This window comes from Salmo salar, chromosome 28, assembly GCF_965601325.2.
Source record: "Salmo salar chromosome 28, fSalSal1, whole genome shotgun sequence".
Taxonomy (NCBI): Eukaryota; Metazoa; Chordata; class Actinopteri; order Salmoniformes; family Salmonidae; genus Salmo; species Salmo salar.
In genome coordinates, this window is record NC_138318.1 from 8,548,713 (window position 1) to 8,565,621 (window position 16,909).

Consider the following 16,909-nt stretch of genomic DNA (forward strand, 5'->3'; position numbering starts at 1 on the left):
TCTTTGTTGAAGCACCTTTGGCAGCAATTACAGCTTTGAGTGTTCTTGGGTATGATGCTACAAGCTTGGCACACCAGTATTTGAGGAGTTTCTCCCATTCTTCTCTGCAGATCCTCTCAAGCTCTGTCAGGTTGGATGGAGAGCGTCGCTGCACAGCTATTTTCAGGTCTCTACAGAGATGTTCGATCGGGTTCAAGTCTGGGCTCTGGCTGGGCCACTCAAGGACATTGAGACTTGTCCCGACGCCACTCCTGCGTTGTCTAGGCTGTGTGCTTAGGGTCATTGTCCTGTTGGAAGGTGAACTTTTGCCCCAGTCTGAGGTCCTGAGCGCTCAGGAGCAGGTTTTCATCAAGGAGCTCTGTAATTTGCGCTGTTCATCTTCACCTCGATCCTGACGAGTCACCCAGTCCCTGCCGCTGAAAAACATCCCCACAGCATGATGCTGCAACCACCATGCTTCACCACCATGCTTCACCATAGGGATGGTGCTAGGTTTCCTCCAGATGTGATGCTTGGCATTCAGGCAAAAGACTCAATTGGTTTCATCACACCAGAAAGTTTTGATTCTCATGGTCAGAGAGAGTCCTTTCAGTGCCTTTTGGCAAACTCCAAGCGGGTGTCATTTACTGAGGAGTAGCTTCTATCTGTCCACATAAAGGCATGATTGTTGGAATGCCGCAGAGATGGTTGTCTTTCTGGAAGGTTCTCCCATCTCTACAGAGTAACTCTGGAGCTCTGTCAGAGTGACCATTGGGTTCTTGGTCACCTCCACGACCAAGGCCCATCTCAGATTGCTCAGTTTGGCCAGGAGCCCAGCTCTAGGAAGGGTTTTGGTAATTCCAAACTTCTTCCATTTAAGAATGATAGAGATCACTGTGTTCTTGGGGACCTTCAATGCTGCTGACAACTTTTGAAACGCTTCTCCAGATCTGTGCCTTGACACAATCCTGTCTCGGAGCTCTACAGACAATTCCTTCGACCTCATGGCTTGGTTTTTCCTCCGACATGCACTGTCAACTCAGGGACCTTATTTAGACAGGTGTGTGTCTTTCCAAATAATTTCCAATCAATTGAATGTACCACAGGTGGACTCCAATCAAGTTGTGGAAACATCAAGGATGATCAATGGAAACAGGATGCAGCTGATCTCAATTTTGAGTCTCATAAGCACAGCCAAGACAAAGCAGGAGTGGCTTCAAATAGCTGTGCAGCAACACTCCCCATCCAACCTGACAGAGCTTGAGAGGATCTGTAGAGAAGAATGGGAGAAACTCCCCAAATACAGGTGTGCCAAGCTTATAGCTTTGCATTGTCATTATGGTGCATTGTGTTTAAATTTATCGGGGGGGGGGGGGGGGGGGGAACTATTTCATACATTTTAGAATAAGGCTGCAACCTAACAAAATGTGGAGAAACTCAAGGGGTCTTAATACTTTCCAAAGGCACTGTATATGGGGAATACAATCATCCCAGCTCTGCAGATTTTGCTGTGAGGAGACAATCGTTAGATCATTTGTTTTGGTACTGTCCATAGGTAGCTTGTTTTTCGTCGCAGGTTCGGGAATGGCTTAAGAATTGCAACATTTACCTGGAGCGAACTCTGCAAATAGCACTGCTGGGTGATTTAAAAAGTCATCGTCAAATCGATTAATAATACAATAACTCTTGGCAAAAATGTGCCTTTAATTTACAATATGTTGAATAGAAATGTTCAGAACTTTGCGAAACAGCACAGATGAAAAATATATGGCAAATAGAAATGAAAACTGGATGTGTTCTGAGATAGATGGGAGGGGTTGAGTGGAGCTGAAGGATGGGACTAAAAACAAACAAAAGATAACTATTGTAAACTGTGTCCATAAAATGTATATAGTATGTTAAAGCAGGAAGTAGAAGCCTAAGAGTTGTCGCAATTTGTGGATTATATTCGATTAGACAGATTGAAATTATACATTAAACATCACAGAATAGTTGAAAGATATATGTTGAGTAGAATTCCGAAGAAGGTGGCCAGCAGAGATAGGTGGGATGGGCTTAGGATGTGCAATTGGAGACAAGTGGGAGTGGAGTTGCTGTGCAGGAGATTGACCATCATTCTAAGGTCAGTCAAAAATAAAGTCAAATTAAAACATAATAAAAAGTTTGAATGACACTGAGGAGTACTGTTTTTTTCAGCTAATGCCAGTTTGCCTGAGGCTGATGCCGCGTAGGTGTTTGTACACATACGGACACACACGTGCGCAACATGCACTCAAACATATACAGTTGGCATTGCTGTTATGATTTTAGTTGACCTTGATGTCCTTTTTTTTTTCTTGCGTTGTTTGCTGTTTTCTCTTTAGTTCATTTTCTTGGTTGTTGATGCATGGGGGGGGGGGGGGGGGGGGGTTCTTGGTGGTGGGGAATGGAATTCATTGCATTTATTTATTTCTTGGGGGGGGGGGTCTCGAATGGTTGAGGGACAGCTATTGGGGAACTGTGGGGGTCTTGGAGAATTCGGGTCCCCATTTTCTTGGCCTGGTGGGACATCTGTCGAGGTACCCTTGAGCAGGGCGTTGACCCTGGATACTTCTGTGTGTCGCTCTGAATGGGAGTCTGTTGGATAACTGGTGTGGTGTAGTTGTTGAGCGGCTTCACTGCAAGTATATTGTACGTTTCGGATATTCAATGAAATAAAAAAAAGTTGTCCATTAGTTTACTCCAATTAGGGGAGGTATGGTAGGGATAGGGGAAAATATATATTTTTAAATATATATTTTATACAATTACAGAAAAAACGCAAAAGAAAAAGGGGGATTGGAAATGATGCAGATAATTATATTGATGAAAGCCACAATCCATCTTCAAAATGAAAGCTGATCCACCCCCTAACAATAAGAATGCATTGTTTGACGTAGGGTTGTAGAGAGAAGATAATATCAAAACAGAAGGTAGATAATTCAACTTAAATAGCATATCTGTGATATGGTCATGTAAAAAGGTAGATTTCAGGGTATTTGAAATGATGCTGGTAAATAACTGGATGATACAGAGTCTGGAGTCACATTATGCAGTAGTTACTTCGGGACGCAACAGAAGGAAATTACAGAATACTAGAAAAACCAATATTTCCAAATGTTTCTTTCAATGTTAATCACAAGGCGTGAAAAACAGTTTAACAATTAACATGTAAACAGCACCATGAAATTAAAGTGTTGAAAAATCTATAAATAAAAAAGTCTAATTAAAGCACTAAGTCTCAATCAATAAGACATTTACAGAAGCTCAAGGTTCTCATTTTCATTCAGTTTGATCAGGCATGGGAGCTGGAAAAGATCCCAGAGAGATAGAGACAGACCGAGAAAAAGAGAAAGATACTCGGTGTATGCCAAACAGTAGGAACACCTTCCTAATATTAGGTTGCACAAGCGTTGCATGGTCAGGGGCAGACTATTCAAGCGTGTCGTTCACTTGAAACTTGACACAGACACCAATACAAAAAGCATCCTACAGGATGCTGGCCCATGTTGACTCCAATGCTTCTCACAGTTGTGTCACGTTGGCTGGACGTCCTTTTGGGTGGCGGGCAATTCTTGATACACATGGGAAACTGTTTCGCAGGGAAAACCCAGCAGCGTTGCAGTTGACACCTACTACCACAGCCCGTTCAAAAGCGCTTAAATATTTTGTCTATTCACCCTCTGAATGGCACACACACAACCCTTGTATCAATTGTCTCAACGCTTAAAAATCTATTCTCCTCCCCTTCATCTACACTGATTGAAGTGGGTTTATCAAGTGACATCAATAAGGAATCATAGCTTTTACCCAGATTCACCTGGTCAGTCTACAGTATGTCAGGGAAAGAGCTGTTTTCAATGTTTTGTATACTCAGTGTAGAGAGAGACAGAGAAACTGACAACAGTGAGCAAGAGAGAGAGAGAGAGGATAAGAGAGCCACAATGAGAGACATTATTCCAAGCAAGGTGAAGTCTAATTTCACAGATCTACCCACAGAGTAAGAACCACACTACCCACACAGGACAGTTCCAATAATGATAGCCCTCTTCCCACTCTACCTCCGGGGCAGTAGCCGTTAGGTGGAGTGGCTCAGGCCCTGGAAGACATCCAGGCATGGAAACAAGTACAGCTCTCTCCCACACTAGGCCCAAAGTAACATGAGAAGCTGCTCCTGCAGTTCTCAAGTCTTCACCCAGACTCAGAACCAGCCCGGGGATAGACCCAGTCGGGCCCTATGGAGCACATAGTTACTTCATGATCCCCACAGTGAGTGGATGGCAGAGGAGAGCCTTATAGAGTACTAGGAGCGGACATCACTATGTGGCTGGATCTGTAAGTGGCCAACATGTTCTCACAGTCTCACGTCAGAATTAGACGTTCATCCATGTTTCTCAAACGTCAAATTGCAAAGTGTTTAAGATTAAGGTTAGTCATTAACTCAATGGTTAAGGGAAAGGTTTGGGATGGGCTTAAAACAAAAATATCAAACGACTTTCTATTACTGGATTCGAACTTGCAAACTTTGGAATCAGAGGCAGATGCTTACGCCCATCCCAGCCCACAACGCCCGAGCAAAACCGAAACCTACTTGAAGGTAACAGCGCTCACTGTTGCCCCTAGTGGCCTGTTTCCTAGTCATCTCCAGACGTCCTCAGACATAGATGGACATCGAATACAGACTTGTATAATGGGTGACCTGGTTGAAGGGGCTGTGGGTTTGGAAGAGGCTGGTAAGATCCTGGGGTTAGACAACACTTACTGTGCATGGGTCACAGTGGTAGCGACTAGCTAGAAGAGTGACATGAAAATGGCGTGAGAAAGGTTGGAAGTCAGAGCCGATGAAGTGCACTGCGCTGAAATAGAGTTTGCGCATACGGCGTCAACATTTGTACAACAATAAGCACATACCATCTGCTGGGTCAGCTGAGAAATGGTCCAGTCTTTACTCCTCAGCTCCTCTCTCAGCTCCTGCACCTCCTTCAACAGCTCCTCCACCTAGAACACAAAGAAAGACAGTTCAGTACAGCCGCACGGATTTATTTTACCCCTAACGGCCTTAAAAACACATTCTATTCCTGACTCATCTCCACCCGTCCACCGCAGGGCTGCCAAGATCTGAGCCAGAATCCAATTTGTGAATTCATCCAGAGGATGGCACGGAATAAGGGGGAGGTCGATCAGCCGATCACGGGCCAGAGTCACAAACCATGAACCTGGCTGTGAAGTCTCCCTGCAGGAGGGTGAGATGGAGGGAGTCAGTGAATGCGGCGTGTGTGTGCATGTTTGGAAAGCTAGAAGACGACGGAGAGAGGGACATGCCCTCGAATGAGAATTCAAACACCTGTTGGGAGGGGAGAGAGAGATAAGCTTGGTTCGCGGGCAAAGGCAGCACATCAGAGGCTCAGCGCCATGGAGGTACCCTGCATCTTTAATGGGCCTCAGCCAAACACAGAGCGGGAACCCGAGGACCAGGCAGACACGGTGCATTCTGATGCGCTCCCAGCCCAGCCGGGCTCCCTCTGACCCGGCCGCTACTCACTCCCTTCCCCGGTCCCTACACTCCATGCACTCCGGCCCAGACAATCACACAGTCCCTGCGTGACTGAAAAAATGTGTATAAATGGCTATACAATTTAATGCAGAAATGCATTGTAAATGCCTGCTGGCGCCAATGCCCCCTTCTCTGTCACTGTGTGACAGTGCATGCTAGAGAATATGGACAGCACTCAGGGTGAGCCAGTTTTGGAGGCTTCACCATCCATGTCAATGCTGTCGTACAGCAGGGCTCTGCTCGCTTCCATGGATAGGGATGAGAGGTGTGGGTTTGGGCTCTGCCAGGTTGTTAGGGTCCTTAATGTCTTTGTGGTTCAGGGTGGTTAATCTCCCCCTCCCTGCCTCTCCTCCTCCCCCTCCACTGCCCCAGACAGACATGCTGGGAGGGCAAGGCTAAGCTGGAAGAGCCAGAAAACATTGGCCCAGCTGTACACAGGTTTGCAGTGTTTACAGGTTAGGTCAGGATGAGGTTGAGACATGGCCATTGTAATGGCGAGAGGAGAAGGAACAGAACACATTGCTTGACTCCTTCGAGAGAGATTCAAGGTAAAAAAAAAAGAAGCAATGTGCCCCCGAACACGCAGACAATTGCAAACACGCACAATAAAACACACACAATAACAGGAAATTGGATTCCAGGTTCAAAAAGGTAATATGCCTGGCAAACAAGCATACACACACAAACAGACCTAGAGCTGACACGGCAACAAAGAACCGGAGAATGGAGAACGTACAGCGGACAAAAACAGGGTATGCACACAAACAACAAAAAGGAAAACAAACCAAAGCGCTCAGGCCATGTGAACACAAACAGAAGATGGGCACTAGAAACACGAGGACAAACAGGGCCTTGGACAAACATCTATAACATGGGCATAATCCACTGTCTACACAGGGTTTGTTTGACAGTACACTTCCTACCACTGTGTGTGTGTGTGCGGTGTTAAACAGTGGGTCTTACCTGTCGAGATTGAATTGAGTCCCGTCTGGATTCTGGACTCAAGGTATCCAGAATCAGAGTGTCGTCCATATCACTACCATCCTCCATCTATACGAGAACACCAAAACATACACGGCTCATATAAGGTTTCTGAATTGCTGGGTAACTCAGATTTCAGATTGAGAGATAAAGAGATAGAGAGCGTGCCTGTTAAATATGACTAAAATGTCAAATGTAATATTCATGTTGGCCAACTACCATATACCTTTGAGCTCTCTTTTTTTCAGTATAAAGAGCCAGTGTTTGGCTGTGGCAGGGCTTATAACAGAAGGCTAAAGGCTGGCTCGCCAACAACAGGAACTGTAACCCAACATTATGATAGCTGCGTTTGTATCTTCGTGACTCTTACACACTGAACTGAATTAACTCTCCAAATCTCCTACCGCCTTCAATCCACCCCCTGGTCGGGCCAAACCATGCCAGGAGTGGTTTTAGCGTGTCAAGCTAACAAAAGCACTCAGAGTGCTCACACACTGCTCAGTGAGCCAGCAAGGGCCGGCAGTTTGAAGGCATCAAGTGCCATTTAACACAGTGACAGGGGCCATTTTTAGAGAACACCCTCAATTTGATAGAGCCTTGGAGATGAAGAGTGATGTCAGTTGATCACTGAGATTTCCATATGTTCCTACCAAGACAATGGCCTTTAGCTATAACCCTCTTCTCTTTTAATAGCGGCTCGAACAAAAATAAAATATTCCTGCTTCACAAATAGACAGTTAATAGCAGTTCACAGGATTTGTATTTTTTTTTATCCCTTATATATTTCTATGAAGAAACCAAAGTAAGCTCTTTTACATGAATTACAAAATAGGCCTATAGCCTACACTAAACCGTTCCTCGCTTTCAAATTGTTCTTTTAAGACGTCTTGATGTCTAGGGACGCGAGGTTATCGTTCCTCTTTGCATTAACATTGAGATTGTGCCATTTCCATGGCAACGTTTCAACCAACAGAGAGGTCAGGAAGAAATAGTGCATGAGTAATGACATGGCCTACAGCCGCTACATTCAAAGTGCTCTTTGTCAAATCAGGCTTTCAATAACGCTATTCTGACACATTGTCGCGCGGTCCACATTTCAACAACCCACTAGAGCTACTAAACGTGTGACGGAGCTGTGGAGAGGAGGATGATTTCGCATCATGTGAGGGATCAGTGTCGAAAAGTCTACCAGGGGTTGTGTCATCCCAGCGCATAGACGGGAGGGAGTCTCCAAGCTGCTTTTTAGTTGGACTACGCTGCCCAGCGTCCATGAACGGAACTCAGCTCAGAGGTTTTTGGATCAGAGATCTGATGAACATTAGATTTGCAATCGTGACATGGAACCCTTAGACAAGGGGTTAATTCGTTAGACATGTAGACACAGACACCACCCAGATCATGATAGATCTATAATTGTGAGACATATGTCGAGCAGGGAGAAATGTTAAAAGAATACAATAAGAAGAATAAAATCTACAGGCAAGGGCCTGTAGAAATAAAGGATCAATGAAATCCACACCAATATTTGTCCAGTCAGTGTGTCCAGTCCAGCTCCCATCAGAGTCAGGCTGTTTCAAATGGCACACTATTCCCTATATAGTGCCCTACTTTTGACCAGGGGTCATAGGGCCCAGGTCAAAGTAGTGCACTACGTAGGGAATAGGGTGCCATTTGGAATGAACCCAGTGTCTCCTCTTCTGGCCAGAAAACAAGCCGCGCGTCAACCAATAACAGCCTCGCGCAAATCAGACGCCTCCGATTGCCACCACATTTATCTCCCCTCGCAGACAGAGACACATTAGCCTTTAGCGGCATCCGAAATCTCACCACAGCCTTGGATATCGTGGCTGGAGCGTTGGGGAAAATCGGCTGCTTTCATCATTGATTCTGTCAGATTGTCACACCGAGATAATAATTATCCGTGGGACATGGATGGGGCCGTGTAAATCTATGATGCGAGTGTTGACAAGAGCCCTATGGGACTGCAGTGGGACAACAACAACAATCACTGTTTTGATGCAAAGATATATCAATGACAGGAGAGAAGTAGCCCTGCTATCAGGCTGTGGTCCTTGGAATAGTCCCAAATGGCAGCCTATTCCCTATATAGTGCACTACTTTTGACCAGTCCTTACTGTAGTGAGCCTACTGTTATACACAGCGTAGGGACAAGATATTTCTAACAGTGCCTTCAGAAAGTATTCACACCCCTCGACTTATTCCACATTTGGTTGTTACAGCCTGAATTTAAAAAATTGAGATAGTGTGGTATTGTGTGTAGGACAGTGATACAATGTCAAAGTCATTGTTTTAGTACATTTTTACAAATGAATTAAAAATGAAAAGCTGAAATGTCTTGAGTCAGTAAACCTTTGTTATGGCAAACCTAAATACGTTGAGGAGCAAAAATGTGCTTAACAAGTCACATACGTTGCATGGAGTCTGTGTGCAATAATTGTGTTCAACGACCTCCTCGTCTCTGTACCTCACACATACAGATAATTGTAAGGTCACTCAGTCGAGCAGTGAATTTCAAACACAGATTCAACCATAAAGACCAGGGACGTTTTTCAATGCCTCGCAAAGGGCACCTAAAAACTGTCAGATAGCCATTTAAACTGTCAAAGGAGAAAACCGAGGACGGATCAACAACATTGTAGTTACTCCACAATACTAACTTCATTGACAGAGTGAAAGGAAGGAAGCCTGTACAGAATTAAATATTTCAAAACATGCATCCTGTTTGCAATAAGGCACTAAAGTAAAACTGCAAAAAATGTGGCAAAGAAATTAACTTAATGCCCTGAACACAGTGTTGTGTTTGGGGAAAATCCAACAACACATCACTGAGTTCAACGCTTTATATTTTCGAGCATGGTGGTGGCTGCATGATGTTATGGGTATGTTTGTTATTGGCAATGAGTTTTTGGGTGGGATAAAAATAAACGGAATAGAGCTAAGCACAGGCAATATTTTACTTGGTTCAGTCTGCTTTCCAACAGACACTGGGAGACAAATTCACCTTTCAGCAGGACAATAACCTAGAATACAAGGCCAAATATACATTGGAGTTTCTTACCAACAGGATGTTGAACGTTCCTGAGTGGCCTAGATACCGTTTTATATTAAAGATCTATGGCAAGACTTGAGAAAGGCTGTCTAGCAATGATCAACAACAAACTCCACAGCGCTTTCAGAATTAAAACAATATAGTAAAATCCAGGTGTGGAACGCTTACCCAAAAAGACTCACAGCTGTAAATCGCTGCAAAAGGTGATTTTAACATGTATTGACTCAGGGGTGTGAATACTTATGTAAATTAGATATTTCTGTATTTCATTTCCAAAAAAATAAGCAACAATTTCAAAAAACTTGTTCCCACTTTGTCATTATGGTGTATTCTGTGTAGATGGGTGAGAGATTTTTTTATTTAATCCATTTTGAATTCAGGCTGTGACAAAATGTAGAATAAGTCAAGGGTTATGAATACTTTCTGAAGACACTGTATATAGTGCACTGCTGGTCAAAGGTAGTGCACTACATATGGAATAGGGTGCCATTTGGGACGTATAGAGTATTTGCCCCCCTGCTTTCTCTGGGTACTACGGGGGAGCGGGAGATAGATGACCAATCAATAGGAACACGGTTGATAATGCGCAGATGATAATAGTTACAGCCTGGAACTGCCTCATCAAAATACAGCGGAGTCAGAAATTGACACCCTTGTAGGATTTATGCCAAGAAACAGTTCTGGCTCGTGGTGCCCCAACGCCCTATTAATACAGTTGGTATGCTGTATGCTCAACATTTATTTTAAAGTATATTATTTTATACTAATACGATTACTCTTAAGAAATAGATTTTGTTTAACAATATATACAGTACCAGTCAAAAGTTGACACCAACTCATTCAAGGGTTTTTCTTTATTTTTACTATTTTCTACATTGTAGAATAATAGTGAAGACATCAAAACTATGAAGTAACCAAAGAAAGTGTTAAATTATATATTTTTTATATTTGAAATTCTTCAAAGTATGACAGCTTTGCACACTATTGGCATTCTCTCAATCAGCTTCATTCAACCAACCAGCATTCCAATTAACAGGTGTGCCTTGTGGAATTTATTTCCTTTTTAATGCGTTTGAGCCAATCAGTTGTGTTGGTATACAGAAGATATTTAGTAAAAGCCCAAAAGTCCATATTATGGCAAGAAACGACAGTACATCAATACTTTAAGACATGAAGGTCAGTGAATCCGGAACATTTCAAGAGCTTTGAGTTTCTTCAAGTGCAGTCGCAAAAACCATCAAGTGCTATGATGAAACTGGCTCTCATGAGGACCGCCAGAGGATAAATTCATTAGAGTTAGAAGCCTCAGAAATTGCAGCCCAAATAAATGCTTCACAGAGTACGAGTAACTGACATCTCAACATCAACTGTTCAGAGACTGAATGAAATCAGGCCTTCATGGTCAAATGGCTACAAAGACACCACTACTAAAGGACACCAATAAGATGTTTCTTTGCCCAAGCAAGTCTTCATGAGCAATGGACATTAGACAGGTGGAAATCTGTCCTTTGGTCTTGAGTCCAAATTTCAGATTTTAGTTTCCAAACGATGTCTTTTTGAGATGCAGAGTAGGTGAATGGATGATCTCCGCATGTGTGGTTCCCACCGTGAAGCATGGAGGTGGTGGTGTGATGGTGCTTTGCAGGTGACACTGTCAGTGATTTATTTAGAATTCAAGGTACACTTAACCAGCATGGGAACCACAGCATTCTGCAGCAATACGCCATCCCATCTGGTTTGCACGAAGTGGGACTATCATTTGTTTTTCAACAGAACAATGACCCAACAACACCAGGCTGTGTAAGGGCTATTTGACCAAGAAGGAGAGTGATGGAGTGCTGCATCAGATGACCTGGCCTCCACAATCACCCGATTGCAGCCAAAAAGTGCTGAACATGTGGGAACTCCTTCAAGACTGTTGGAAAAGCATTCCAGGTGAAGCTGGTTGAGAGAATGCCAAGCATGTGTAAAGCTGTCATCAAGGCAAGAGGTGGCTACTTTGAAGAATCTCAAATATAAAACACTTTTTTGGTTACTACATGACTCCATGTGCTATTTTATAGTTTGTCTTCACTATTATTCTACAATGTAGAAAATAGTCAAAATAAAGAAAAACCCTTGAATGAATAGGTGTGTCTAAACTTTTGACTGGTACTGTATATATGTTAAATATATGTTAAGAAAGAAATAGCGCCCTTTGTGTGCACTGTTGGTAATACTGTATGTATGTATGTATGTATGTATGTGTGTGTGTGTGTGTGTGTATGTATGTATGTATGTGTGTGTGTGTATGTATGTCTCTCAAAAAAGGTAGGGGTCAAAATGATTGACAGCCCTGTTTCCAATACCTTTCAATGCGAGGATAATGGCACTGAGCCCTTTTCTAAACGTTTCACAGTAGGTATGGGGTTCTTTTCTGCTCTGCACATTTCGCCGCCAAACCCACCATTGGTGTGCGTGGCCAAAGAGCTCTATTTTAATGTAAACTGACCAAAGCACCGGTTCCAATCAAGTGGCAATGCTGTTTAGCAAAGCGTTTACATTTGTTGGATGACGTGATAATAGAGTTTGATGACGTGGACGTCAATTAAGGCAGCCCCCCACGCCTCTCTGATTCAGAGGGGTTGGGTTAAATGCAGTAGAAACATTTTGGTTGAATGCATTCAGTTGTGCAAATGACTAGGTATCCCCCTTTCTATTCCCATAGACAGGCAAGAAATGTGTTTTTTTATTTCTATAATTTTTTGCCCCTTATTCGACACAATTGGTAGTTAGTCTTCTCCCATCGCTGCAACTCCCGTACGGACTCGGGAGAGGCGAAGGTCGAGAGCCATGCGTCCTCTGAAACACGACCCCGCCAAGCTGCACTGCTCATTGACACACTGCTCACTTAACCTGGAAGCCAGCTGCAACAATGTGTCGGCGGAAACACAGTACAACACGTGCCCGGGCCGCGTCAAGGAGTAGCTAGAGTGCAATGGGACAAGGACATTTGGGGGGCTGCGACACAACCCGGGATCGAACCCGGGTCTGCAGTCACGCTTCAACTACTGCCATGCAGTGCCTTAGACCGCTGCGCCATTCAGTAGGCCCTGGCTAGAAATGTTTTAACAGTTTATATTTCTTTGTGAAGCTTGCATTCAATTGCCACTCCCTGTTGCACACAAGCAGCTTCCATTCCCCCTGTCACAAGGGGATTTCTGGCTGATTTAAGATGAAATCGTCAACCCTGTTACAGGCAAACCTATTACTTCATATCGTACTTTTCTTTTTACCTCAAAATCTGAAAAAAAATGCTTTTTTATGAATTTCAACATGTGCTCTTTACAACAGAAAGTAAAACATTTGGTTATATCAAAGTTCCACCAAGTCGCTGCCTTTTGAGTATAACGATCAATTTACAAAGGATCATAATACTCTCAAAGTACACTTCATGACCAAAAGTATGTGGACACCTGCTCGTCAAACATCTTATTTCAAAATCATGGGCATTAATATGGAGTTGGTCCCCCCTTTGCTGCTATAACAGCCTCCACTCTTCTGGGAAGGCTTTCCACTAGATGTGGGAACATTTCTGCAGGGACTTGCTTCCATTCAGCCACAAGAGCATTAGTGAGGTCGGGCACTGATGTTGGGCGATTAGGCCTGGCTCGCAGTTGGAGTTCCAATTCATCCTAAAGGTGTTCGATGGAGTTGAGGTCAGGGCTCTGTGCAGGCCAGTCAAGTTCTTCCACACTGATCTCAACAAACCATTTCTGTATGGACCGGGCTTGTTGCACGGGGGCATTGTCATGCCGAAACAGGAGAGGGCCTTCCCCAAACTGTTGCCACAAAGTTGGAAGCACAGAATCGTCTAGAATGTCATTGTATGGTGTAGCGTTAAGATTTCCCTTCACTGGAACTAAGGGGCCTAGCCCCAACCATGAAAAACAGCCCCAGACCATTATTCTTCCTCCACCAAACTTTGGCTCGATTTTATACACCTGTCAGCACCGGGTGTGGCTGAAATATGCAAAAAGGGGTGTCCACATACTTTTGCTGATATAGTGTAGATCTCAGTGTGAGTCACCTCTAATACAGACACAAATAGCCAGGAATAGTATAATCACTGAGTAAGTGTGTTTGAATGCTAACAATTCATGGAAATAGTGTGATTGCTTGCTTTCAAGTGTATTGTCCATCGTGTAGTGTGTGTTCTATCTACACAGAATGAGTGGAGCAGAAGCAGAGTTATGGTGTGTGTGTGACTGACCTGCAGCAGTAGTTTCAGGTGTTCTAGCTGGGCCTTCACAGAGCAGCAGTCCTCTGCCATGTGTTTCAGTGTCAGCTCATCCAGCTCCACAGCCTGGTGAGGGGCTGCCAAGCCTGTGCCCTGACTCTGGTACCCATCATAGGTCTGGAACACACAGTCACTACTGGAGAGGTTGAGGGACAAAGACAGACAAATAGAGAGAGACGGGCAAAGAGCGAGAGCGAGCTAGTCACTGCACATGATACGGGGGTGAATCGGAGTGCTCACAGGAGGAAGCCTGGGACAGGTGAGGGGCAGGTAGGAGGACGAGACATGTTACCCGGTTACCAGGGGACGAGTGGCTGTCTCCCACATCAGCAGTGCACACATAAACCATTGACGTAGGTCTCTCAATTGGGGATGGTAGGGGGGAAAAAAATGGTATACAGTAGAGTATTGTGATTTTTGCCTTTTTATTTTGTCTTGGATGTTAACGTTAGCTAGCACTAGTCAGTGTGTACCTGTGTCAAAACTGGTATTTATCATTCTATAGCTAGTACTCCAACATGTTTTGAGCACTTTTACCACCCAAAATAATTTCCGCATGGCTTTCTCTTGTCCCTCTGCAGCAGAGGAGCAATATGTTTGGAACATCGAATCTCAATAAAAACACAGTACCAAATCACAGTACATATAGAAATCGTGCTGTATATGGAATCGCAACACATAGCGCATAAGTATCATGACAATATCGAATTGTGAGGACCCTGGAAATTCCCAGGCCGACTCTCAATACCAGAGGGCAAAAGGCAGAGACGGTCAGGATGTGTGTGACAAAGAAATGTAACTGAAAGCCCCCAGCAGCTCACATGTTGTCGTTGTGGAGTCGGTCGTCTACAGTCCAACAGAGCTGCCGTCTCCTCCACAGGGCCAGATGGGACATCCCATCAGTATCTACAACAGGAGACAAGACCACAGAGACAAAGTCATGGAGTCAAAATGAGGACCATACACGAGAACTACTACAACTTGTCGTGTATTTGAGGTTTAAAAAAAAAGTATAATTAATTTTTTTTTTTTTTTTTAAGTTTAATCTCCACTTTGAAATTTCAGACTTGATTTTCCCTTACGAAAAGGTTTCTCAACCCCTTCAAAAATGTCCATTAATTATAATCCATGTAAAAATACACATTTCCTGTTGCTGCAGGATTATTTTCCTGCTGTAGAAAACTGGCTCAAATTAAGATCCTACACCTGTAAGCACACTCACACATTGGCATACACAGAGACACACACACACACAGAAACAAGTGTGTACGCACACACAATCTCCAAGCCACACACACTAAAGGAATTATGCCATCATTTCTTCCTCAGTTCCTCCCCATGCTCAAAGTACTAAGGGCCTCCCGAGTGGTGCAGTGGTCTAAGGCACTGCATCACAGTGCTAGAGGAGTCACTACAGATCCGGGTTTGATCCCGGGCTGTGTCACAGCCAGCCGCAACCGGGAGACCCATGAGGCGGTGCACAATTGGCCCAGCATCGTCCGGGTTAGGGGAGGGTTTGGCCGGCTGGGATGTCCTTGTCCCATCGTGCTCTAGCGACTCCTGTGGTGGGCCCGGGCGCAGTGCACGCGGACTTCGGTCCACAGCTGTAAGATGTTTCCTCCGACACATTGGGGCGGCTGGCTTCCGGGTTAAGCGAGCAGTGTGTCAAGAAGCAGTGTGGCTTGGCAGGGCCGTGTTTCAGAGGACATTTGGCTCTCGACCTTCGCCTCTCCTGAGTCCATACGGGAGTTACAGTGACGGGACAAGACTAACTACCAATTGGATATCACAAAATTGGGGAGAAAAAGGGGTTATAAAGTATAAAAAACAAATAAACATAAAGGTACTAATGTACGTACTATATAACTAGTGTTTTCAGATTGCTGGGAGCAGTCGAGAGCAGGGCCGAGAAAGCTATCTGAACTAAGAGCCCATTACAAAATCTGATGCCTGAGACTCAGTATCTGCTCATCTATCTGGAGGTGTCTCACTAACACAAAGAGGCTAACTATAACTCTGCAAACAACAGAACACTTAAAAGTGAAGCCTTATGGAAATGATCCGATTTTCTTTTACCACCCCAGAACAGTCTCTCAGCACAGCTTCCCAAGCAAATCTGAGTGGGATGAAAACACGGCAAGAGAGAGACTGCGGTAGAGAACAAATTGATCCTCCCAAGCTTGACATGCTGCTACCAGAGATAGATAGATGGTTAGTACTGAGGCAACTACGAAAACAGCCCTCTCTGCATTCCTTAAGCATCTGTTGTGTCTGGGTTCTCTGAAAATATGCATTCTTCTTCCACCCACGATTAAGGTTCAAAACACAGAATTAAAAAAAAAAAAAAAAAAAACCTTGAAAGAAATAACCTGAGAGAGCGTGAATTTGTTGCTTTGAAAACTTCAACTCCCTAGTCTGGCTGTGTGTACTCGGATACGGCAGAAGAGGCTTGACCAGGATGAAAAAGCTACGAGGCGAAGAGTGAAAGTGCCTTTGACGTTTTTCCTGTCAAGAGAGTGTAGAAAGCTAAGGCCTTCCCTTTTGCATACAGGTTTCGTGCCTCAGAAGGAAGCTGTTATAGGACCCCTCCCCAGTTATCAGGGTTATGACCTCCTTACTCCAACTATGGACAAACAGGAGGGAGGGCACCTTGGGCAGATTGACATGGCCTTATGCTAACTGTAACTATATGCTTCAACACATGATGCTGAGCTTGTGAGGTGCAGTCTTTCTGACAGAACAGCGCTCTCCTTGTTCAGGCCCCTTTTCCCCCACACTCTCTCCCGTTAGAACTAAGTTGCCCGTCGGCACAGCACTAGGATGAGCTTTACTCTCCACCAAACCTAATCTTGATCATTAAAGGGAAAACGACAAAACTGCGCTGAGATCCGTGTCTAGACAAAAACCACACTCACCACCGTGCAAGGAGCCATCCTCAGGGAGGTCATCGTCCAGCATGAGGTCATCGTCGTCCAGGTCACACCCAGACTCTAGGTTGTCAAGGTTGTTGAGTATGTCCTAGCATTAG

General features: G+C 44.3%; 1 protein-coding gene across 3 annotated transcripts in view; it reads right to left on the bottom strand.

The window, feature by feature from the left end:
• The window catches only part of LOC106589366 (serine-rich coiled-coil domain-containing protein 2), a 91,357-nt gene that overhangs the window by 26,753 nt on the left and 47,695 nt on the right, over positions 1-16,909 (bottom strand). For all 3 annotated transcript variants that reach the window (XM_082970426.1, XM_082970428.1, XM_082970427.1), the window contains exons 4-8: positions 16,797-16,899; positions 14,703-14,787; positions 13,855-14,017; positions 6,515-6,601; positions 4,909-4,995 (exon numbers count right to left, since the gene is read on the bottom strand). In XM_082970426.1, coding sequence (XP_082826552.1) covers positions 4,909-4,995; positions 6,515-6,601; positions 13,855-14,017; positions 14,703-14,787; positions 16,797-16,899 — 525 coding nt within the window. The remainder of the gene's footprint in view (positions 1-4,908; positions 4,996-6,514; positions 6,602-13,854; positions 14,018-14,702; positions 14,788-16,796; positions 16,900-16,909) is intronic.